The 26,224-nt window shown below is 40.2% G+C and overlaps 1 protein-coding gene across 4 annotated transcripts in view; it reads right to left on the bottom strand.

Moving 5' to 3' along the window:
• Positions 1 to 202: 202 nt before the first annotated feature.
• LOC114653261 (E3 ubiquitin-protein ligase RNF138-like) overlaps positions 203 to 26,224 on the bottom strand; it is a 35,246-nt gene continuing 9,224 nt past the window's right edge. For 2 of the 4 annotated variants that reach the window (XM_051929157.1, XM_051929158.1), the window contains exons 3-9: positions 21,177 to 21,353; positions 19,446 to 19,599; positions 8,655 to 8,785; positions 4,438 to 4,473; positions 2,774 to 2,879; positions 2,541 to 2,648; positions 203 to 1,036 (exon numbers count right to left, since the gene is read on the bottom strand). In XM_051929157.1, the coding sequence (XP_051785117.1) occupies positions 944 to 1,036; positions 2,541 to 2,648; positions 2,774 to 2,879; positions 4,438 to 4,473; positions 8,655 to 8,785; positions 19,446 to 19,599; positions 21,177 to 21,316 (768 nt within the window). In that variant the 5' untranslated portion in view covers positions 21,317 to 21,353 and the 3' untranslated portion in view covers positions 203 to 943. The remainder of the gene's footprint in view (positions 1,037 to 2,540; positions 2,649 to 2,773; positions 2,880 to 4,437; positions 4,474 to 8,654; positions 8,786 to 19,445; positions 19,600 to 21,176; positions 21,354 to 26,224) is intronic. The other 2 variants (XM_051929159.1, XM_051929160.1) reach the window with 1 other exon arrangement.

Below are 26,224 nucleotides of genomic sequence, written 5' to 3'. Positions count from 1 at the left end.
ACTTTTTTTCCCAACAGAGACCTGACCCCAGACTTGCGGTTGCTGATCCTCATCCCAGTCGCTTCACACTAGACTGCAAATCACTTTGAGTGCATAGAGACCCTTCAGCAGACCCCCAAGACAACTTGAAGGGATTATATCTCTCGACTGAAACTAGTGCCCATCACAAAGTTCAAGTCCACTAGGCTAAAGAGTGGTCCTCCCACCAGTGCGCATTGGAGATGGAAGCTCTTTAATTGGCATATTCTGTTTCTGTTGCAGTGTTCTCCTTTGTTGACACTGTCCCTTTTACCAGTTATGCTAGCCTTCAGCCTTGTGGCCCAGCCTCTGCTATAAGCCCCTCTCTGGCCCCTTGGGAAACCTGTTGTATTATACAAATATTTTTGATGGCTTCATTATTGTTTAATGTGCAAGTATTGTCGATATACATTTGATTATATGCTACATGGTTTATGAAACACTTCATTGCTAATCTTTTCATATAGAAGAGACTACAGTTTATATTGTGAAACTTAAATCTATTGTTTCTTTAATTAATGCAGTTCAGCGCTGTTTTTAATTACATTTTTTTTCCTCAATATCACGAGTGAACCAAAACATTTGTTGAAAGGTATATCATTAAGTTAAAATTCAGGAGCTCTGTCTAATCTTTTATTATTAATTATAATTTTGGGTTAAAATGTATTGTACAAACGGCATGCTAATCAAATATCAATTTGTTATTGATGTCTAAAAATAAAGATTTTAGAAATTAGTTTACCTATATTCAAGAGTAATTTTAACAGAAAAGAAAATATAGAAAATCTGAGACGTACATAAGAAGTGCAACTATGTAAATACCAAATGTGTTGACATTTTCTTTTTCGTTTTTCTTTTTTTTTTTTTTAATTGTCTGCGATGCTCAGTGCCTGGAATTCATAGCGGACTATGGCTGTTGTTTTGGTCAGACCAGATGTCCAATCAGGCCATTATTCCACTCAGCAATAGATTCCTCAATAGCAGTTTCTAGATGCAAGTCTTCTTCCTCATGAATATTCTTTAATGACAAGAAATGTTATATGATTAACAGTAATGAATTCTCCCACAACACTTCAGCTCCTATGCTGTAGTCTCCTTGACTCAAGTGTCCATATTAAGTAATTAACAGAGCAATAGGCAAATTATATATAGTACTGTACTTCTGTTTTTGTGAGCAGCCAATACACTTTTAAATTATTAAGTATCTGTTGGAGACTTTAAGGCATTACAATACACAAAAAAAAGCTACCAAATATTGGCCATTTATTAATAAAAAATATTTTATGTGAATAAATGCTGCAAAACATTAACATTTTAATATTATTTTAAATGAGTGGCTTTTGCCAATGTCTTACTTAATCATATAATATTGAGTCAGCTATTTCAATTCTTCACAAGATATACATTATGAATTTAAATTAGTCCAAGTAAATCTGGCACAGGTTTACTGGGAGGCATCAGACAGAAATGATTTAATAAAAGGCACAATAAATCCTATTAAAATAAATTGAGAAAAATTGTCTAAATATGTATATACAGTATGTTGAACAGAAGAGCTGGGGAGATTGTGCTGGGGAGATGGCAGCAGTCACAGTCCGACTTACTGTAAAGGAGTTACACAGCTGATGTGGCATACCAGCCGATTCATATGGTGGATTGACAAAACAAAATACATTCTTGTTATAAAAAAAAAAAAAAAAACTTGTGACATTCCGATTTTATCAAAAGACACACACAAAGAAAACTGTTGTGAATAAGTTAAAGAAGATCTGATACAAGTTTGGCCTTATGGCTGAAGCTACAGTACATTTTGTGCCATTCCTAACAGTGTCATTCTGAAACCTGCCTTCATGCTGCAAGACATGTGTTGGACTTATCTTGCTGTAACAATGTTTCTTTGTTTTGGGTGACTAGAAGACTTGTGAAGACATAAAGTAAAATCCGTGTAACAATATTTTGGACCTGCCACTGTGTACTCGACTTGGAAGAGCACCATCATCTAGGTGGACAATGACAGAGTATCCAGCAGTGATTGAACATTGATGTTAATTTCCAGTCTAGTCATTTTATCACACAGAGGAAAATTGAGCAAAGACCACAGTGTTCAGATGTGTGAAGTTGGGGAAGAGCAGCCTAAACATCTGCGTGAAACTTCTGGAAACAGTTTATTAGCCAAATATTGCCTCAAGAAGAATAGACCTTTACATGATCTACTATTTTATGTTTTTTGTTTCTAATTTATCTAAAAGGAAAGGTTGTCAATCAATAGCACAAGTCCATATTAAAATAATGATTCCCTATTCCTCCACAGTGAAATATATGAAAGATTAATGTGTTGAATCGCTTTATAAAACAAACTAAATGTACTTAAATTACCACATTACCCTACTCATAGTAGTAGTAGTAGCAGTAATATTGTTACATGCACAGAGACTAACCAACATGTAATACTGTAGATAGTTGTATGATAAGACTGGTGTTTAAAAAGAGTGCTGAAGCCTTTAGAAATTTCAGTAACTTACCACATAATCAGCATAGTTGAATCTGTGCCTCAGATTTAAATGTTCAACAAAGTTTCTGCTTGGATAGTTTGAGTCCCCCCATGGCATAGATGAGCAGATAGGACACACCTACACAGAGTGGCAAATTAGTGCTAAGGGGCCATGATAATAAAGCTTTATAAATGCATTTTCCATTTTACTTAAGTATTCACAATTCCTGTTTATTTTTGCGAGTACACCATCTACAGACATACCACAGAAGTGTGATTTCCTGTGTGATAACTGTTGCAATGTGACAGTAGGGCTGTGTCCGAAAGTCCCATCAGTTGGCAGTATGGACAGGAATAGGTTTCTCTCAAGCTGGAAATATTTTATAATGAAATAGATGTGAAGAAAACAAAATAAGTACAGTAAGAATGTGAACTTATCAATATCTTAAGAAAATCTCTAAAGAATTTCCTTATTTTCAGGTTAATGTGGTTACCTCAAGTAATTGTTAGTTTTATAAATTATATATAAAATATATAAAAATTCACTGAACAGTATCTTGGTCAAGAGTAAAGTATATACTGTACTGGTATGCCCTCTCTCTGAAATGCTTCAGTGCCACATTCCAAAGGGTTTTATAATCACTATTTACGTATTAATAATTTGGTTCTACTATGAGTTAACCATCCTCATTTCAACCTTGAAACAAAAAGAAAAAGTCCAAAATTTAAACCAGAATATGATTAGACGGTTTGCAATGCAGAAAACGTTTAAAATCAAAGTAACAGCAAAAGCATATGACATACAGCATTTCTCTTGACATGAAGCATTTGTTCACAACGTTTAGAGATGCCGAGAAAAACATTTTGACAAGAACACACACCTGAGCCTGCCCTATTCTGTAATCTTTATTTATTCATCTACAACACCCAACATAATATGTTGGGATTTGAAATTTCCATCCATCCATTTTCCAACCCGCTGAATCCGAACACCAATCCCAATCCCAGCCAACACAGGGCAGGAACCAATCCCGGGCAGGGTGCCAACCCACCACAGGACACACACAAACACACCCACACACCAAGCACACACTAGGGACAATTTAGAATCACCAATCCACCTAACCTGCATGTCTTTGGACTGTGGGAGGAAACCCACGCAGACACGGAGAGAACATGCAAACTCCACGCAGGGAGGACCCGGGAAGCAAACCCGGGTCCCCAGGTCTCCCAACTGCGAGGCAGCAGCGCTACCCACTGCGCCACCCTTTGAAATTTCCCAGTATGCTATCACACGTAACTGAGCTATGAAATTCTTGCATCTGAAATAGTTTACAGCTCTTATGTGAGGAAAGTAAATGACATCATCAATGTGTATACTCTTCTGTTACTGAATATCTCTTAACTGAAGATTATCAATAATGTTTGTGTTTAATGGTTACGTACATTGTAAATCTGTGCATCAACTGTTTTCTGAAACACATCTCAGTGAATTGCCAAAAATGTGAAGTTGCCAGCTGAATGGACAGCTTTATACAAGTGAAATATGTCAAAATCAAAACAATATCAATACGCTTCTTTAAATAGTAAAGCAAGTATGTAAGTAATATTGAATCTTGGGGACATCCATAAGGAAAAATAAAAAGTCATGCATTCAGAGAATGAAGTGTGATTTGTGAAGCCCAGCGTGTCAGAGTTACCACAGATAAAACTGATCCTCACCACTGTGTACAGTAAATCCTTTCACTGCATTGAGCAGAACTAAACTGATACAGTATTGGCACTCCATTTCAATCAGGTTAGCTTTACGATTGGGTTTACGGTTAAAATGCTTCACGTTTATAAACCGTATTCACAGCTGTCACTATTATCCCGAGTACTGTGAAAAAGTTATTTTTAAAACAAAAAAACAAATATTGCTTGCCTACCTTTGCATTATTTGTCCATTGTTATCATAGCTTCTCCTGAAATTAATCAGGTAATATTATTAAAGTTGTGTTAAAAACAGTGAACAATATTTCTAAATAGCATCTCTGGCCATTATTATTGGCCAGTAACTGAAACACATCTGAAATACAGAAAATAATAAGTTGTCATTTTTTGTTATTACACCAATCGAAAAGAATGCTTAAAGAGTACGATTGCAACTCAAACTATTTTGTATTTTTCAGTTACATTTGAAAATAATATTTCTTAAAGGTTAAGGTTAGTATACTAATTTCTCATGGAAAATTGTGTTCTTAAACATTTTTTTTATAAAATAAACAATACCTGTTCTCGTGGTTTAAAATTGTGTCTATGGGGCAGTAGTGCAAATGTAAAAACAAAAAGCCTTAAAACTTATGAAACACATTTATTTTCAAGATGGAAATATTCTCAAATGTTGGTACATAATTATAAAAAAGTGTATGCATGGTGTTCCACGCTAGGTGCATGCTTTTCTGTGTGGTAGTTTTTCTGAATGTTGTTGAATCAAGCACTTCTGGTAAGAGATTTCTTTGAATTTAGACAAACAAGTTGCCATTTTGTATTCGCTAATACACCTGTACATCTATCCACTCTAATTTTGAACTGCCTTTTCACTTAATATTTATATCTTTGGGGAAGTGAGGGGAGAACGTGCAAACTCCACACTGACTAGGCAGAAGATGCAGTCCCCAGGATGATGGTAGATCTGCCCAAGGGTTATTCATTTTTACAGTATTCACTTTGCTAGTGAACAACATTTCTAACATAATGCAGCAGCTCTATTTATATCTTATTTTGCTTTCAGCTGAAGTGTGCTGACTCACCTAGAAAATGATTATAACTGAAGTAGAGTTCAGAAACCGGTGATCCGGACCCTTTTTTCTTTTCCTCCTAAGCTGTTAGTTGTCCTCAGAAAGGTGAGCATGGCAAACTCATAGACTGGCTTTCTGAGGGTTTTCATTTGGGATGTACACATCTATCCTAAGCACTACAAGCCACAAGGGGTCAATGGAAACTTTAAACAATTTATTTTTTCTTTTTTTTTTCACACCCTAGATGCATACATTTTCTAATCATTTCATCAGAAAACACAATGTCACACTAACCAGCTTCAGACGCATGCACGTTTTCTTGCTATTCTACTTCATACCTCTGGAAAAATTGTGTCATGAATCTGTGATAAAATGGTATTACTTCCAATTTCCGTTTGTAATTATACAGTCAAAATGAACAAGCACATACACACCATGAAATGTTCTTTTTAACATATGTGGATATATCAGGATTCTCTCTTCATTTAAACAAAGCCAACTATCAGAGAGCCAAGAGTGTATTTACAGACAGAACTGACATCTCTGTTCACATTTTGTTGAATAAATTATGGCAAAGTCAAATTCTCATTGGTTTTACTTCCATCTAAATTGAAGGTTGTTGATGGAGTCAAAAGTTCAAATTCTGACTATAATGTTTAAAATGTCAAGAAAAGTTGATTTTAGCATGGTATCTGTGTGTGTGTGTGTGTTTCTATGGAAAATCAAATTTTCCTGGCTTAAAATTGCAGTTTTTGCTGGAAAATTGCACATTTTTTTTTCTGTTGAGGAGAGCTTCTGCATGACTACATCCCAGCAAAGATAGATTTTAAAACAAGTAATTTTCAAGATTTCTAACCAGAACTCTGAGACCTATGTACAATGATAACTTCAGGAAAAAATCAATCTATCTTCTTCAAATAAGTTACACCATTTTGTCTTGATACAAACTCCAGGCCTGTTTGCTTTGGTTATCTATTTTTCTACATATCCTTCTAAAACAGTTTGACTTATGTCCAATGGTAACTACTGAAGAAATTGTTTAATCTGAGATTTTTGCAGTCTACTCTGTTTAGTCATGGGACAAGGCCTATTGACAAAACTAAAACTTACACAAGTAGTTTTTAAGATGCAGCTTTTTTATGTTATTTAAACCAATGTGTTTAGTTTCAAATGAAGTATTATTGAAGTTGTTCATTTGATTCATTAAAAAACATTAAAGCGACTAACTGCCTTAAACCACTTATTTCAGATGCTGTTTAATTCTGATGGTAAAAGATGGCTGAGTGCCTGGAGAGGTATGTGAGTGAGAAATAAAAGATACAAGCACATTACAGTTAAAGCTGATACGTCTGATCTAGTCATGCTGACTACATTTGTTCACGTTACTGCCTAGGTGGGGCTGCATAATCCTGTTGATTTTTAAGCTGAGCAACAGGAGTGATTCACTCTGATAAAGGCTCAAGTGATGAGTCATTCTGAACAAATGTATACTTTTGTGGACACAACAAGCTGGACCTGCTCAATTCCAATGTTAACGTGTATCTTGAAGTTCTTGTGTGCATTTAGGGCTTTCTATCTATCTATCTATCTATCTATCTATCTATCTATCTATCTATCTATCTATCTATCTATCTATCTGCCTGCCACGTAGTGTTGGTTGGTTCATCTATCTATCTATCTATCTATCTATCTATCTATCTATCTATCTATCTATCTATCTATCTATCTATCTATCTAGTATTATTCAAGTTAATGCACTTGATTCTGTATTATTGTACAATCTGCTGCACTGGATTGTCAATTTTCTTTCGTGTGACATCCTGTGCTACTGCTAAAGTATAATTTACATTGAAGTGCCTAATATGGACCATTCCATACCAATTTTATTTCAATTAGATCACCTTTATCTAAACATACTGTTTAAATTAAATATTTTGAATATCTTTTCACATGACTGTAAATAGGGCGGCACGGTGGCGCAGTGGTAGCGCTGCTGCCTCGCAGTTAGGAGACCTGGGTTCGCTTCCTGGGTCTTCCCTGCGCGATGTTTGCATGTTCTCCCCGTGTCTGCGTGGGTTTCCTCCGGGCGCTCCGGTTTCCTCCCACAGTCCAAAGACATGCTGGTTAGGTGGACTGGTGATTCTAAATTGGCCCTAGTGTGTGCTTGGTGTGTGGGTGTGTTTGTGTGTGTCCTGCGGTGGGTTGGCACCCTGCCCAGGTTTGGTTCCCTGCCTTGTGCCCTGTGTTGGCTGGGATTGGCTCCAGCAGACCCCCGTGACCCTGTGTTCAGATTCAGCGGGTTGGAAAATGGATGGATGGATGGATGACTGTAAATATACTTCAGAAACACAGGACGCATGTCTAGTAAATCGAAACCTTCACTGCTTCCAAGTATATGTGTTTGGTAAGTTCTCAGGCTTCTGTTTTGGATCAGTGCCCTATTTGTAAGTTACAAAAAATAAAACATTTAATTACAAGTGAGAAAAAAATAACTGCTTCAGAGAATTTGCTTTTGATATGACAAATACAGGTTGTAATTTGTAAAATTACACTGACTAATCTGTGCTTTCTGCAGTGGGTTGGCACCCTGCCTGGGATTGGTTCCTGCCTTGTGCCCTGTGTTGGCTGGGATTGGCTCCAGCAGATCCCCGTGACCCTGTGTTCGGATTCAGCGGGTTGGTAAATGGATTGGATGGATGGATAATCTGTGCTTTAAGTAATGTTTTTTCTTTTGAGGGTTGAATGAACAGTCTGGTGACAATAGTATCCATGTACAGTACATGTCAAATGACTTACACTGGCCTAGGGTTTTAAGAGTGACCCTAGATTTATAGAAACCCAATTGTGTGGATTTGTTAGATTGTGCCTTGCAGGAGGTCTTCTGAGAATGAGCAAAAAGTGCAAGTTAGCACAACATATTTACAATATTGATTCCTCTTCTAAAAATTCCTATAAAACATATGTGGAAAAACATTCTAAAAATTCCTATAAAACATATGTGGAAAAACACTCAAAGGAACACCGTGTGCTAATATTTTAAATTCATTGAATTGATGGTTCTTGCAAAGGGGCTTACAAAGTGTAAAAGTGCCTTATTGCTTTGGATTGCTTCCAGCTATGTAGATGGCAAATGTCTTTCTTGATTTGGTGTCATGCTTTTTCTCAGTTTTTATGATGCAAAAATATGAACATTGCTAAAAAGACACTCAAGTGTCAACACAAGGAAATTGAGCAGAATTTTAATCCTGCAGTTGTTTTATTATAAACATTTGTCAAAATACCAAACAATACCAATGATTAAACAAATAATGTTTAAATAATGTTGTAACCTCTGTCGGATAAAACTTTTAGTGACTGCTCCTTACCGGTTCATTGGTACACTCACTCTGCCTGTGATTTGAGATCGAGGCACAACTGGAGTTGCAAGAAGAATGCCATATTCATCCTTGTACAGCTGGCAGTACTTGTAGTGAGATCTCATTTTGCTAAAGTACATCTTTATGGAGTGAAATAAGAGGAAATATTTTATTGAGCAAAAAAATCTGAATTAGAACAAAAAGGTTATTGCTGCAGTGTACATCCTTCACAATCAGCACATACAGTATGACTATATGTAATCATGTGTTATACTACAGTAATTAAACAAGGTGCAAAAAAAAAATGGTGGCAGTTAATTCTGTGCAGTTAAAAAAAGGTTGAAGGGCATATCCTAAAATGGAACAGCAAAAGCAGTGATTCATTCTTGCACTTTATTTTGTAGCTGGTTGAGTTCCTGAGCAGTTCATGGTGCCTGAACTAAAGACTGGATATCCGTATGTAAGAGTTGGCAGTCTTGCTAATGAAATGGCATGGCCATCACATGCATTACATGACTTCCTCAGTATAACCTAGTGGGAATACATCTGAATCCAGACATTCTTTTTAGCCTGGAGCATTGTTTTGGACTTTAGGGGGTGTTCTCTTTATTGGTAAAACATCAATGATCAATTTAGACTCCAAAACATTTCACATCTTTGATTATCAAAAATACCAGTGCACCCTGTGCTATCTAGTGACACTCATAAACCAAACAACAGAGGTTTCAAACTCGGTTCTAGAAGGGGTAGAATAAGTGTAGATTTTATTAATTAGAATCCATTCTTTGCTAATTAAATATGCCATTTATTTAATACATTGCCTGTTCATTATTGTGTTCTGCTACTTAAGACTTTTTTATTTTCATTGATCTTATTCTTTGAACATACAGTGCATCCAGAAAGTATTCACAGCGCATCACTTTTTCCACATTTTGTTATGTTACAGCCTTATTCCAAAATGGATTAAATTCATTTTTTTCCTCAGAATTCTACACACAACACCCCAGTTTACTTGAGATTTTTGCAAATTTATTAAAAATAAAAAAATTGAGAAAGCACATGTACATAAGTATTCACAGTCTTTGCCATGAAGCTCAAAATTGAGCTCAGGTGCATCCTGTTTCCCCTGATCATCCTTGAGATGTTTCTGCAGCTTAATTGGAGTCCACCTGTGGTAAATTCAGTTGATTGGACATGATTTGGAAAGGCACACACCTGTCTATATAAGGTCCCACAGTTGACAGTTCATGTCAGAGCACAAACCAAGCATGAAGTCAAAGGAATTGTCTGTAGACCTCCGAGACAGGATTGTCTCGAGGCACAAATCTGGGGAAGGTTACAGAAAAATTTCTGCTGCTTTGAAGGTCCCAATGAGCACAGTGGCCTCCATCATCAGTAGGTGTTAGAAGTTTGAAACCACCAGGACTCTTCCTAGAGCTGGCCGGCCATCTAAACTGAGCGATCGGGGGAGAAGGGCCTTAGTCAGGGGGGTGACCAAGAACCCAATGGTCACTCTGTCAGAGCTTCAGAGGTCCTCTGTGGAGAGAGGAGAACCTTCCAGAAGGACAACCATCTTTGCAGCACTCCACCAATCAGGCCTGTATGGTAGAGTGGTCAGACGGAAGCCACTCCTTAGTAAAAGGCACATGGCAGCCCGCCTTGAGTTTGCCAAAAGGCACCTGAAGGACTCTCAGACCACGAGAAAGAAAATTCTCTGGTCTGATGAGACAAAGATTGAACACTTTGGTGTGAATGCCAGGCGTCACGTTTGGAGGAAACCAGGCACCGCTCATCACCAGGCCAATACCATCCCTACAGTGAAGCATGGTGGTGGCAGCATCATGCTGTGGGGATGTTTTTCAGCAGCAGGGACTGGGAGACTAGTCAAGATAAAGGGAAAGATGACTGCAGCAATGTACGGAGACATCCTGGATGAAAACCTGCTCCAGAGCGCTCTTGACCTCAGACTGGGCGACGGTTCATCTTTCACCAGGACAACAATCCTTAAGCACACAGCCAAGATATCAAAGGAGTGGCTTCAGGAAAACTCTGTGAATGTCCTTGAGTGGCCCAGCCAGAGCCCAGACTTGAATCTGATTGAACATCTCTGGAGAGATCTTAAAATGGCTGTGCACCGACGCTTCCCATCCAACCTGATGGAGCTTGAGAGGTGCTGCAAAGAGGAATGGGCCAAACTGGCCAAGGATAGGTGTGCCAAGCTTGTGGCATCATATTCAAAAAGACTTGAGGCTGTAACTGCTGCCAAAGGTGCATCGACAAAGTATTGAGCAAAGGCTGTGAATACTTACAGTATGTACATGTGATTTCTCAGTTTTTTTATTTTTCATAAATTTGCAAAAACCTCAAGTAAACTTTTTTCACGTTGTCATTATGGGGTGTTGTGTGTAGAATTCTGAGGAAAAAAATGAATTTAATCCATTTTGGAATAAGGCTGTAACATAACAAAATGTGGAAAAAGTGATGCGCTGTGAATACTTTCTGGATGCACTGTATAAATGTGTGGTTGAATGGAGCAAATCACTGCTTCTCACTTCTTCGGTTTGGATTTCCTTTCTGTTTTTCAGATGAAAAGAAGCAGTTACGACTTTTAAATCTTATCTAGCGAGTAAATTAAAATTATGCCAAAAAGTATTATTGCATTAGCAACAATTTTTATCTTCTAATCAGGCCTGTCCCCATGGTATCATTTAGTTGGGCTAAGCCCCTCAGGTATGTTGTGCCCCCTCACCCATTATGTCAGGTATACAGTTGCATGGTGGATTTTTGATTATGATCATACTATACTCCACCCAATATTTTGAATTCCCCCCTTACCATTATGGTCTAGATCTGGGGCTGCTTCTAATTAAGTAAAGTGGCTGAAACAAAAATCTGCATCTGTTGCATCAGTCTAGGAACTGTGTTTTAGATGGAAAAATGTATATTTAGTTGCACTTTTTTTTCAAAATTATTTACAAAAAAAAAGGTAGTATAATTGTTTCCATATCCTGCAAATGTTGCCAGCAGGTTAAGTGACTTATTTACAAGTAAAAGCAAACTAATAGTGAAGACTTGTGAGTAAGTGGCAAACGTTATGCTTTACAACCCAATGCCAGTAAGCAGGTCACACAAGAGCTATGAGTTACCACTCTGGTAAAAAACTACAATGTCTGCTTTGTTCAAACAACATCCTTATCTGATTGGAAGAGTGTGGTTCATGAAACAATGGCCAGACAGGCAAATGCATTCGGAATTACAGTAATCCCTCCTCCATCGCGGGGGTTGCGTTCCAGAGCCACCCGCAAAATAAGAAAATCCGCGAAGTAGAAACCATATGTTTATATGGTTAATTTTATATTGTCATGCTTGGGTCACAGATTTGCGCAGAAACACAGAAGGTTGTAGAGAGACAGGAACATTATTCAAACACTGCAAACAAACATTTGTCTCTTTTTCAAAAGTTTAAACTGTGCTCCATGACAAGACAGAGATGACAGTTCCGTCTCACAATTAAAAGAATGCAAACATATCTTCCTCTTCAAAGGAGTGCGCGTCAGGAGCAGATGTCAGAGAGAGACAGAGAAAAGCAAACAAATCAATAGGGCTGTTTGGCTTTTAAGTATGCGAAGCACCGCGGCACAAAGCTGTTGAAGGCGGGAGCTCACACCCCCTCTGTCAGGAGCAGGGAGAGAGAGAGAGAGAGAGAGAGAAAGAGAGAGAGACAGAGAAAAACAAACAGTCAAAAATCAATACGTGCCCTTCGAGCTTTTAAGTATGCGAAGCACCGTGCAGCATGTCGCTTCAGGAAGCAGCTGCACAGAAGATAGCAACGTGAAGTTAATCTTTCAGCATTTTTAGACGAGCGTCCGTAACGTCTATGTGTGCGAACAGCCCCCCTGCTCACACCCCATACGTCAGGATCAGAGAAAGTCAGCGCAAGAGAGAGAGACAGAAAAGTAAGTTGGGTAGCTTCTCAGCCATCTGCCAATAGCGTCCCTTGTATGAAATCAACTGGGCAAACCAACTGAGGAAGCATGTACCAGAAATTAAAAGACCTATTGTCCGCAGAAATCCGCGAACCAGCAAAAAATCCGCGATATATATTTAAATATGCTTACATATAAAATCCGCGATGGAGTGAAGCCGCAAAGCGCGATATAGCGAGGGATTACTGTATTAGCTAAACTTTAGATTGTCTTTATTAAAAAAGCACACTATTTTATGAGTTTGCTAGGCTGAAAATTGTACAAACTATGACAAAAAGGGGAACGGAGTTTTCTGGCTATTACAAGTTATGTATACTTATGCAGGATGGCCAAGGTCTTTAATTATATCTGTTGTTCTCACTCCTCCCTTCTGGACCATTGGCTGTCACACCAGTAGGCCCAGGGTCAGTTTCTACTCACAATTCAAAAGGTTAGATTAGATCAGATATGTTCTATTAATCCCAAGGGGGAAATTCAAATGAATAGAGCAGCGAAACAGAAGTACAAAGATACAGACTAAAAAAATCTAAGACCACAAAATAAAACACATAATGTATACATACTATGACAAAAATACCTAGTTTATTGAAGTCTATACTATCTTCCTATGGCTTCAAGATGGAAGTGAAGGAAGGGACATTGGGAGGAAGCACTGCAGTGCTTGACAGCAGTGGGCAGAAAAGATCCCCCGAGACACTTCTCATTGCACTGTGGTGGAATGAGCCGATGGCTAAAAGTACTCTAAGAAAGCGCCCCTGGATGGGATTGACACAATTGTTCATAATGGCATTCAATTTTGCCACCATCCTCTTTTCCACAACAACCTCTAGAGTATCCTGAGTTAGTCCTGTGATGGAGCTGGTTTTACTGATCCGTTTGTTCAGGTATTTGGCATCTCCAGAACTCAAGTAGCTTCCTCAGAAAAGCACCGTGTAGAACACCACGCTGGCTGCAATGGACTGTTAAAACATTTCCAAGCAGCTTGCTGCACAAGTCCAAAGACACGAGTCTCCTCAGAAATTGCAGTTTGCTTTGGCCCTTCTTAAAACCGCGCCACTGTGTTGTCAAGCCAGTTTGCTGTTCATAGGGATGGGTGTACTTGCAGCTCTGCACCACCTCCACTTCCTCCCCCAGATGGTGACTGGTCTCAGGGGCTCCCAAGCACATCAGGTCTACCACCAACTCTTTTGTGCTGTTGATGATGATCTGCAGGTGGTTCTTCCAGCACCACAAAACAAAGTCCTTCAACACCCTCCTACAGTCTGACCTGTCTCCATTATCAGTGTAAGAGCTGGTATTTGTACTGGAAATCCACTGTGTAGAGGGTAAACAGGGAGGGAGACCTGGGGTGCCCCAGTATTACACACCACCATCTTTGACACACAGCCATTAAGCCTCACAAATGGCCCTCTATTGGTCTGGCAGTCCATAATCCAGGAGATGGCGTGAGCATCAAGACTCTTAGCCTTACTGAACAATCACAACAATTCAAATCTATATACTAGCTGTTCTACTAGTTCTGACGTAGCTCGGAAGAGTGATAATAGATACATGAACTGTGTAAAATAAATCAAACGAAGATTTGACACTTACTGTATAAACTCCCCGTTGCAGCAGAAAGACATGCATTTTAAAGTATTTAGCATCTGGTGTTTCTAAACTTGTGCCATTGCAAAATTTTACTGTGAAATTACGTTTAAGATTTAGAGATACAGAAGTAATTTTGAGGCAAACAACAATTTGTAGAACAGTGATAATTCTCTCAATAATAATATTTTCAAATGTTAAACAACCTATAGAATGCACCAGTCATGATGTCCAACTCAACTGCTAAGAGACAAATGGCAGCTGACCGTAAACAACACCCCTGGGGTATCTCCATGAAGCGTCTGCCCGCTCTCACTCCTGCCATCTCAAAAGAATTGTTTTATTCTAGCTCCAGCACAGAGCTCGTCACAAATGTGACAAACATGAATAATTTGATTGTCATAAAATGAGAACTCAGAAAAAAGGAAATGGATTTTTGATACAATCAATCAGTTACTGTGCGGCAAATGTAAAAAATCTTGTTTTCTTTCAGCAGGCTTAAATATTTTAAAATCCCCTGTAATTGGTGTTCATAAACACCTTGAAATTGGTATTGTTTTGTTATGTTATTGTTCTATTTTTAAGTAAAAAATCACATTAATATCATGTTGTGTTCTGCAGATGCTGAGACTAAAAGTGGTAAAAGTCCAGGAAAATAGGCAACTTATATTGATCTCTAAGTTTTTACCTTTACTAGTTATTTATATGTGGGAAATTTAAAATTGTATTAGCCTATATGTTCAAATTTAGGCTTATAGCGGAAATAAGTGCAAATTTTTGTAGAAATAGGTGCAGTGTTTTTTGTGTGATGCTCAAACACAGAAATTTAGTTTAAAGAATAATATATAGATTGTAAATAAACAAGGTGCCCTTCCTTCCATGCAATTTCAATATGGTACATACACTTTTGACCTGTTGCAGCCATCTAGAGGATGTACTACAGGCAATGTTGTATTATATAAGCTGATAATGGCAAATATTAGTGAAGTCTCAGTTTTTACTTTTTTCTAGATACTTGTGTGTAGAAACTCTAACAGACAAATATTCAGTTTCATATACATGTATGTTTTTGTAACATAAAAAATTAAACACTAATCAAGAATCACAATGTTAAATATATATAGTGCAGTGTGGTGGCACAGTGCTTAGCTCTGCCGTCACATGAATCCAGCATCCTAGGTCTGAGTCTCTGTCATTGCAGGTATGAATTTTGCATATTCTCCAGATGTCTGAGAGGTTGAACTATCCATACTTCCAAAGATATGTGTGTGGTAAGTTAGTTGTCAGTTCCGAATCGGCCCTGTGTGTGAGAGATAGTATGGCTGTATGGGAGTGGGCACTGCGAGGGACTGGCACATCATCCACAGTTGCAGCCCTGTGTGCAAGGTAGGAATCAATAGGTAGGCTCCAGTCAGTTCTGTCAGCCGTGTTTTGGATTAAGCAGGTTTGTGAATATTAGGAGTAGAATGTCCTGAATGTTTATACACATATATATATATATATATACACATATATATATATATATATATATATATATATATATATATATATTCCAGTAGCCAAAGGCAGATGTTGAGCAAACTGTATTCTAAAAGATACTGTAATTGTGTGACAAGCTGGAACGCTATTCATTTATTTTACTAAGATAAAGCTCTTTTTGTACAAATTGACATTTCTAAGCGAGAATGTGTCACAATGCTCTTGAAGAACTGTTTTGAAAATAACTGACAGTTTGTCAACCACCACAAAAGTATCTGTTGGGTAAAATTTTGAACTGGGAAAAATATGGATGTAATTTGATAATGTCTCAAAATAATTGCTTATCCTGCCTGTGTCAGTGTCGTCACTGGTGTTGGTGTCACCCGGTGCAGTAACCAAGACTAGATTAAGACCCCCACAGGCCCCTTGGTAACTTAATGAATTGATCCCCTTAACACTTAGCGAGCTGAGCATACTTTAAACATCAGCCGCCGGACACTCGATCGTTTCATTGCCCCTTGGTGATTTCAGCCAGTGATTACTCGATTATTTCATCAAGCACAGGGGGAGGAGTGGGTCCACCTCTTGGTGATATAATCCTAAATCACTGCACAGAACTTTTACAGACAGCCATTTGGGTGTCATCCGTTCTGATGGTGCAGTCCACACGACCTGCATGTCCACAGTGATACCACTGGCCTGCGATCCTTTCTTATGCATCATTGTAAAAAGTACTTTCTTCAGGATGGTTTGCTGTGTAAAGTACCTTTCAACAATAAAACTCAGATTAAGTTTTTTGCTTTTTAACTTGAATAAAATGACCTAAAAGCTATATAACTGAAATGCATTTTCCACAAAGGGACTTTGATTGAATTTATCATAAATCACCAGTTTATACTGTATATATATATGAAGAGCCTCAGCAAATGTGAACTTACCACTTGTTTGGTTTCACTTTTAAAGTGATAGTGAAAGAATATTGTTGTTTACAGCCTTCAAGTAACAGACATAAAATTCCCCTTCTGACTGGAATACAACATGTGACATGACGGTAGGCGTCTTAGAGGAAATGTTTAATAAAGCTGGGAAGCACATTAAATAAGCTGTGTCTAGAGTAGCCTGGCACTGTTTCTAGTGTTCTGCAAATCACAATATGGGAACTTTATAAATATTTGTAATATGGTAGGTTTAATTACAGGTAAAGCTAGAATTTCCCAAACCTCATTATCAAGTGTGAGATCTTTTAGAAACAATTGGGACACTCATCACATGTGTAAGGTGTGGCCTGGCTGGTAAGATGTTGCCAAGCAAGGATGGTGGCAGGTAAGAGCCTGATGTGGAATAAACGCTGGCAAGCAGAGTCCACACCTGTATGCCACTGTGTTTAAGCATGAGCTGCAAGTGGGTATTATGCCCTGTCAGCAAGGGTTGGGGGTGAAGAGGATTTCCTATATCTGCCTGTGGCCTACACTGTAGAAGTGCTTTCAAGGCTTGTCTCAGAAATGAGCCCCGATAAAGGTAAAACGACTGCTCCCTGGCAGTGTACTGTTGAGCCAGGGACTGAGATAAGCGAGGTGAGACGGGGCACTTTGTATTGGAATCAGGTTCTAAGAATATGGAGATGTCACTCAAATTCCTAATTCCTAACACAGGAAATTGTATATGGTGAATAAAGAATTTAAAATGACAAAAAAAGAGGAGATGTAGTGGTAATGGGTTTAGAGAAAATAGTAAAGTCATCCACCTGACATGGAGCAGGAGCGTTCTTTATTTATGGTCTCTATTGTGTTTTATGTTAAGAGTTAGAATTGGAACTAGAATTGTAGGAGCTGATGACACGCAGGGCAGCACTGTAGCCCAGAGGGGTAAGCTCTGATGTTCTAAGGATCATGGCTCAAATCACACGTCGTCTTGTTGTCCTTGTGGGGTTTACATGTTCTTTTTGTGTCAAGAGTGGGTACTCCGGTTCTCTCATGATGTGTACGTTAGGTTAAGTGGTGAGAATAAATTGGCCCTGTGAGAGTATTTGTGTGGCTGTGTGTGTGATTGAGCCCTGTGATGGACTGGCTCCTACCTCGTACACAATATTGTAGTGATATGTTTGGGCCAATTTATGACCTTGATTAAGTGAGTTTAAGAGTCTTATACATTTACTTATTTGGCTTACGCCTTTCTCCAAAGTGACTTAGAACATTTATGATACAATGTTTATGAATTTGGATATTGACTATGGGTTCTCATACTTGTGCCTATTGTAGTAATAGACAATTCTTATTTTCTCTGCTGCACTGTCGCCGTTTGTTTATGTCATTTGGCCTTTATTATATTCCTTTTAGTATTGTGAACAGGTGGTTTACTTGGTCAGTTTTTCATAGTTATTATAGTCACTTCAATGGTGTGATTTTTAGTGGATCAGGTAGGTGGGTCTGTGTTGTCAACAAGTTCAAATGTCTGTAAAATAAATGACTGCAGCTAGCCGAGAACATCTTCAAATTATACCAGAACAAGTTGTCTTACAGCCACCCTGCAGTGACTTTTGCTGAAAGAGTATGTCACATAAATCATGCTGCTTATTACTATTACTACTACCACGACTGTCTCAACAGGTTAGTAATTAATTCTTTACATTTATATAGCGCTTTTCTCACTACTCAAAGGTTCTACTGTATCTTTGAGGCCTGGGTACCAGTAAGAATGACACTGGGCTGCCTGATCAAGCACCAGAAGCTGAATCATGCCTTACTATGCTCACTTGCTGCCATTTGTTTGCTTAGGGGAATAACACCAACTTCAGAACTACCCTGATGTTTTTAAGACATCCAAAACACTTTACAGCTGTCTAACAGAAGTCCCCCTTTTACCATCACTGGCTTTTAAAGGGAATTTAAACTGATTATGGTGGACGTCTCTTTCTGGATACACTACTGGGTGCTTCTCCCATGTTCCCTGCATCTCAGCAGCCCTTTGCCACCTGTTTCCGTGTACATATTGTCACACATGCATGTTGGAGGCTCTGTTGAGGTATATAAGAACTTGCTTGGACTAAAGGGGGTGCTGTCGCTAACAGTGTCATCTCCTTCTCTCCCCACAGTGTAAAGAAACTGCCAAGTGAGGACAACTGACTCCATCCTTTCTGGTTCAGCCTCCATAAAAGTCGCTAACAGTGTCATCTCCTTCTCTCCCCACAGTGTAAAGAAACTGCCAAGTGAGGACAACTGACTCCATCCTTTCTGGTTCAGCCTCCATAAAAAGCCTGAGTTTCCTGGAAGGAGATGTCATTTCTGGCATGAGCAACCCACTGGATACAGCACAGCTATCAAAGTGACCTCGCCACTGGATAACCAGCCAAACCACTTTGTTTTGAGTTTAACTCCTGCTTTGCAGAACACAAATGCCAAAGAGCATTGATTTTGGTTCTTGTGTTGGATATTAAACGATTCAACTCTGTTGGTGCCCCATATTTTTCCAGTTCCTGGAGCTATCATTCCTGCACTTGGCCACAATATATAACTTACAGTACTGATACATTGCATAATACGATAAAGCAAGGTCAAAGCCAATCCAGACAGCAACTGGTGGAACACAAAATTCTAATATTGAATGTAGACTACTACAATAAGAATTCAAAAGTGCTTGTGTCTCTGTAAATGATTTCTGTATTCAAACATATTGATTTTGCCTCCACTTGTATCGTTAACTCTAGAGAGAGACATGACAGGTCAAACTAATTTACTAATGTCTCATGTACCTCAGCACTGCAAGCACGGCATTTGCCTTTCTTTATATTCATCCTGCGACTGACAGCAGTGGCCTTTTTTTCATTTTCCTTCACAGGCCCACGGCACATTGGGCATTGAAGTCCTCGGGTTCTCACTGCTGTAAGAAAGCAGCTTTTACAAAACCTGGGGAAACAAAAGTGCTTGAGTCAATTCAACCTGCATGAATAGTACATCATGTCAGCATCACCAATGATGTTAGACTCACTGGCCTTAACTGAAATAATGTTAGGGCAGCTGGCCAGGATGGACACAGATATATATTGTACATGATATTGAATAATCAAATGTAGACAAAACTAAGGTGTTTAGGAGAGATGGCAGTGGAGTTTTTAATCAGATTGTTTAATGCTCTCTTGGAAAGTGAGAGGATGCATGAGAAGTGGAGACGAAATGGACTGGTACTGATTTTTAAGAATAAGGGGGATGTGCAGAGCTGTAGTAACTACATAGACTACATAGGGATAAAACTGATGAGCCACAGCATGAAGTTATGGGGAAGAAGTAGTGGAAGCTAGGTTAAGAAGTGAGGTGATGATTAGTGAGTAGCAGGATGGTTTCATGCCAGGAGAGAGCACCACAGATGTGAAGTTTGCTCTGAGGGTGTTGATGGAGAAGTACGGAGAAGGCCAGTTGCATTGCGTCTTTGTGGACCTGGAGAAAGCATATGACAGGGTGCCTCGAGAGGAGCTGTGGTATTGTATGATTAAGTCGGGAGTGACAGAAGAAGGATGTGAGAGTTGTACAGGATATGTACGAGGGAAGTGTGACAGTGGTGAGGTCTGCGGAAGGAGTGATGCATTCAAGTTGGATGTGAGATTACATCAGGGATCGGCTCTGAGCCCTTTCTTATTTGCAATGGTGATGGACAGGTTGGCAGACGAGATTAGACAGGAGTCCCCGTGGACTATGATGTTTGCTGATGACATTGTGATCTGTAGTGATAGTAGGGAGCAGGTTGAGGAGACCCTGGAGAGGTGGAGATATGCTCTAGAGAGGAGAACAATGAGGGTCAGTAGGAACAAGACAGAATACATGTGTGTGAATGAGAGGGAGGTCAGTAGAATGGTGAGGATGCAGGGAGTAGAGTTGGCGAAGGTGAATGAGTTTAAATACTTGGGATCAACAGTACACAGTAATGGGGATTGTGGAAGAGAGGTGAAAAAGAGAGTGCAGGCAGGGTGGAGTGGGTGGAGAAGAGTTTCACGACTGTCATTTGTGACAGACGGATATCAGCAAAAGTGAAAAGGAAGGTCTACAGGACGGTAGTGAGACCAGCTATGTTATATGGGTTGGAGACGGTGGCACTGACCAGAAAGCAGGAGACAGAGCTGGAGGTAGCAGAGTTAAAGATGCTAAGGTTTGTATTGGGTGTGACGAGGATGGACAGGATTAGAAATGAGGACATTAGAGGGTCAGCTCAGGTGGGACGGTTTGGAGACAAAGTCAGAGAGGCGAGATTGGGTTGGTTTGGACATGTGCAGAGGAGAGATGCTGGGTATACTGGGAGAAGGATGCTAAAGACAGAGCTGCCAGGGAAGAGGAAAAAGGGAAGGCCTAAGAGAAGGTTTATGGATGTGGTGAGTGAGGACATACAGGAGCAGCTGAAAGACGAAGATATTAAATAATTTGACAATTAAAATTTCTTTGGAAAAGAAGTAGTTAAGAGTTTTACTAACATGTTGAAATATTGAAACACTTACACATGTTTGCAGCTTTGTGTCATAACAGGCATTCTGAGAACTTCTTGGCAGATTGGACAATCAAAAGTCTCACTAGAATCCAATTCAGCTGTAGACTCGTCATCTTTGTTCAGAGAAGCCAGTTCTTCTGTTGGGTTCATCTTAAGGAGGACTTAACTCAGGATGAAATGAACCTTCCTTTCAAAATATAAAGTTTTCTTATCAATGTTTGTCTGAGATGTCCATTCAAAGCCTAAAGTAAGTACTATTCAAAATGTACTCTACTACCAAAACATTCTCCCATTGCTTATTTTTATTATTCTTTGTCGGTATTTTTAGTTAAGAAAATTCTTCCAAAGGTGTAATTAAGACAAGTATACATACTGAATGCATCTCCTGCATTTTCTTTTGGGTTTAAATATATATACACTATGATGACAAAAGTATTGGGCTGCCTGCCTTTACACACACGAACTTTACTGACATCCCATTCTTAATACATAGGCTTTAATATGGAGTTGGTCCACCCTTTGCAGCTATAACAGCTTCAACTCTTCTGGGAAGGCTTTCCACAAGGTGTAGGAGTGTGTTTATGGGACTCTTTAGACCAATCTTCCAGGAGAGCATTTGTGAGGTCAGGCACTGATGTTGGACAAGAAGGCCTGGCTCCGCTCTAATTCATCCCAAAGGTGTTCTATCGGGTTGAGGTCAGGGCTCTGCGCAGGCCAGTCGAGTTTCTCCACACCAAACTCGCTCATCCATTTCTTTATAGACCTTGCTTTATGCACTGCAGGACAAGTCACGTTGGAACAGGAAGGGGCCATCCCCAAACTGTTCCTACAATGTTTGGAGCATGAAATTGTCCAAAATTACTTTGTATGCTGAAGCATTAACAGTTCCTTTCACTGGAACTAAGGGGCCAAACCCAACCTCTGAAAAATATCCCCACACCATAATCCCCCCTCCACCAAACTTTACATAAAGCAGTCACTCAAGTACCGTTCTCCTGGCAAACGCCAAACCCAGACTCGTCCATCGAATTGCCAGACAGAGAAGTGTGAGTCGTCACTCCAGAGTCCAGAGGCGGTGTGCTTTAGACCACTGTATCCAACGCATTGCATTGCACTTGATGATACAAGGCTTGGAAGCAGCGCCTCGGCCATGGAAACCCATTCCATGAAGCTCTTTCTCTACGCTGCACTGTTCTTGACCTTTTGGAGGTCTGTAGCTATAGGCTTTGCAGAAAGTTGGTGACTTCTGCACACCTCAGCATGAGCGGTCTCCACTCTGTGATTTTATGTGGCCTGCCGCTTCGTGGCCGAGTTGCTGTTGTTCCCAGTTGCTTCCACTTTGTTACAATAACACTAACAGTTGACCGTGGAATATTTAATAGTGAGGAAATTTCACGAATGGACTTATTGCACAGGTGGCATTCCTATCACGGAACCACACATGAATTCACCGAGTCTCTGAGAGCGACCCATTCTTTCACAAATGTTTGTAGAAACAGTCTGCATGACGAGGTGCTCGATGTTATACACCTGTGGCCATGGAAGTGATTGGAACACCTGGGTTCAGTGATTTGGAGGGGGTCCCAATACTTTTGGCAATATAGTGAGTGTGTGTGTGTGTGTATATTGTCACGCACAAACGCTTGGGGAACAGCTGATTGACCCGGTTTGCTTCGCAATAAGACCCGCAGGGGGACAATGGCAGTGTACTAATCTTTCTTTGCTTCCTTAGAAAGGCCGAAATGTTGCAGCCATAAAAAGCGCCCGGATGACTCTAGAAGATGCACCCTTCCGGGTTCCTTTCTTCCCTTTGTTTACCCTTGATGACGTCATGCTCCCACAATCCACCACAACTATCCCAGCATACCTCACCTTAATATCCAGTCCGCCACCATAAAATGTCCGTCCTCCCTCCCTTCAATGTCTGTTTTGAGTTTTCAGAAACCTACTGACAATATTTGCTTTACAGTATACAGGGCTAAAAACCCCAAATCTTCATAATTGTTGTGTCTTTATAACAATATATATCTATTATTATAATAAAAAAAAAATCTTGGGTCGAGACGTGATTTTCTCGGAGACACCTTAACGTCCCGTCCCGCGAGACAAGGAAGACAGCAGCTGTACAGGCTTTTAAATGTTCGAAGCGCAGCGCAACATGCAGATCATATAACACGGCACAAGCAGCAGCAACAGCAAGCTGCTCCTCGAGCACAGCGGAGGTAAAAAATAATGTATTTGTCTCCCATTGTATCACCACTACCACAGCATGCGTTCAGACCCCCACCACAACGCCAGAGGCAGAGACGCAAAGTGGCCGGCACATGGATGCTCCTGGGGGGGATAACTCATTCACTACAGCTTTATTACTGGCAAATATCAAGAAATAAAGAATGAATGAAATGAAAATAACAATCTCTTTAAATTGTATATCCTGTTAACCAAACCCGGGGATGGGCGAGCGAAGTGAGCAGGGGGCAGAGCCCCATTATATATATATATATATATATATATATATATATATACACAATAGAGAGAGAGATCCCTTCATAATGTTTGGGACAAAGACCCAAGACATTAATTTACCCCTCTGCTCCAAAGTTTAAAATCACAATTCAAATGTGATTAAAGTGCACATCGCAGACTTTACTTTAAGGGTATTTGCATGCATTTCAGTCACAGAATGTAGAAATTACAACACTTTTTATACATGGTCTCCCATTTCAGGGCACCACAAGTTGTCTTTGTCCATAGCATTATGGAGGCCACTGTGTGTGTAATTTTAACATTTTCCCAAAAATTTGGCAAATGTGACAAAGAAGCTTCAGAGGAGTACCGTTGTGCAATAACAGTGTCATCTCCAGACAGAGGGCGGCACGGTGGCGCAATGGGTAGCGCTGCTGCCTCGCAGTTGGGTGATCTGGGGACCTGGGTTCGCTTCCCGGGTCCTCCCTGCGTGGAGTTTGCATGTTCTCCCCGTGTCTGCGTGGGTTTCCTCCCACATTCCAAAGACATGCAGGTTAGGTGGATTGGCGATTCTAAATTGGCCCTAGTGTGTGCTTGGTGTGTGGGTGTGTTTGTGTGTGTCCTGCGGTGGGTTGGCACCCTGCCCAGGATTGGTTCCTGCCTTGTGCCCTGTGTTGGCTGGGATTGGCTCCAGCAGACCCCCGTGACCCTGTGTTCATATTCAGCGGGTTGGAAAATGGATGGATGGATGGATCTCCAGACAGAAGAGCAGCTTCAGCGACAGACTGCTGTCACCGTCCTGCTCCACTGACAGACTGAGAAGATCGTTCCTCCCCCAAACTATGCGACTCTTCAATTCCACCCGGGGGGGGGGGGGGGTAAACATTAACATTATACAAAGATATTGTCTGTTTTTTTACATGCATTATTATCAATCTTTAATTTAATATTGTTCATTGTATCAGTAAGGTGCTGCTGGAGTATGTGAATTTCCCCTTGGGATTAATAAAGTATCTATCCATCCATCCATTTTCCAACCCGCTGAATACAAACAGAGGGTCACGGGGGTCTGCTGGAGCCAATCCCAGCCAACACAGGGCACAAGGCAGGGAACCAATCCCGGGCAGGGTGCCAACCCACCACAGGACACACACAAACACCAAGCACACACTAGGGCCAATTTAGAATTGCCAATCCACCTAACCTGCATGTCTTTGGACTGTGGGAGGAAACCAGAGCACCCGGAGGAAGCCCACACAGACACGGGGAGAACTCCACGCAGGGAGGACCCGGGAAGTGAACCCAGGTCCCCAGATCTCCCAACTGCGAGGCAGCAGCGCTACCCACTGCGCCACTGTGCTGCCCTCTATCTATCTATCTAATCAAAATATCACTCTTACTTTACATGGTTGTGCAGACATGTGTGATTGTTTTACTCTTCAGCATTTACATTTTTAGATGTTGATTTAGCATTTACCAAGTAAAAGTATTTTAGCTTTTCCTAGTACTAGGGACTTGTACCGCATTAGCCATTATGGATTGCCTGAAGAAGGGGCCCGAGTTGCGTGTAGGTAGCCAATAAAAGGGGTCATTTTGCTTAATTTCTCAGCATTTCCTAGGAATATTAGATCTTGTATGAACAGTAAAACCAAGACGGCCTTATCACATGCAAATATTTGCTTAACAAGAGGGAGCTAGACGGTCAAACCTGCCATGATAATCTCATTACAATGATATAGAAGGGCATTTTTCCCAACCGATCATTTTTTAATTCTTGTCACCTGGATACAAATGAGCAGCCACAACCTCAGCCATTGACAAACACTGTGGCCATGTTCCTGGTGCTCTGATGATGTGCTGCCTTAGCAGCTGTTTGCTCCTGGACGTTAAATCAGAATTAAAACTGCAACTTTTCTGTAAATGTTTTTTGTTCCCTTGCCAGAATGGTGGTTCGTTTTTGTAGGCTTGCAATAGGGTACTCAAATAACCTGTACTTTCATGGTGTGTGTATACTGTCCAGAACTGAAATATGTTGCCAAGATGTCAGGCTAGGAGAAATGGGTACAAGCTGTTCATTAGCAGGTTGTTCTTCTCCTGCAGACAAGTATGGAGTGGTAGGGGTAGAATCACTTGGCCCGTTTCAAAGTTTGTCCCTTTAGGAGGGGCTTCCAGAGGTCGCTATGCCACAATGGCACACACAGCCTGATCCAGAAAGTTATTCTGACCTTAGCTGGTGGTGAAGCACATTTAGCCGGAGCACCAGTTGAGTTTAGTGTGGGGAGGTGAGCAGGGTGTTGGGGTAACTGATACTGGTAGGATAGTGGGGCAGCAGTGCTTATTGTGGGCACCTAGACCAAGGTAGGACTGGAGAGGTGCAGATTCCCTGTGTTGCTTCTTTTTTATTTATTTTCAATTTGCATTCTTACTCTCTAAATGTCCCTTTTTATATCCTTTATGATGCTGATATTGGATTGCATAATGCATCAGGGGCGCACGGTGGTGCAGTGGGTAGCGCTGCTGCCTCGCAGTTGGGTGATCTGGGGACCTGGGTTTGCTTCCCGGGTCCTCCCTGCGTGGAGTTTGCATGTTCTC

The sequence above is a fragment of the Erpetoichthys calabaricus genome, chromosome 6 (genome assembly GCF_900747795.2).
Source record: "Erpetoichthys calabaricus chromosome 6, fErpCal1.3, whole genome shotgun sequence".
Lineage (NCBI taxonomy): Eukaryota > Metazoa > Chordata > Cladistia > Polypteriformes > Polypteridae > Erpetoichthys > Erpetoichthys calabaricus.
Note: the sequence above shows the minus strand (reverse complement) of the source record. Positions and strands in the feature narration are given on the sequence as shown.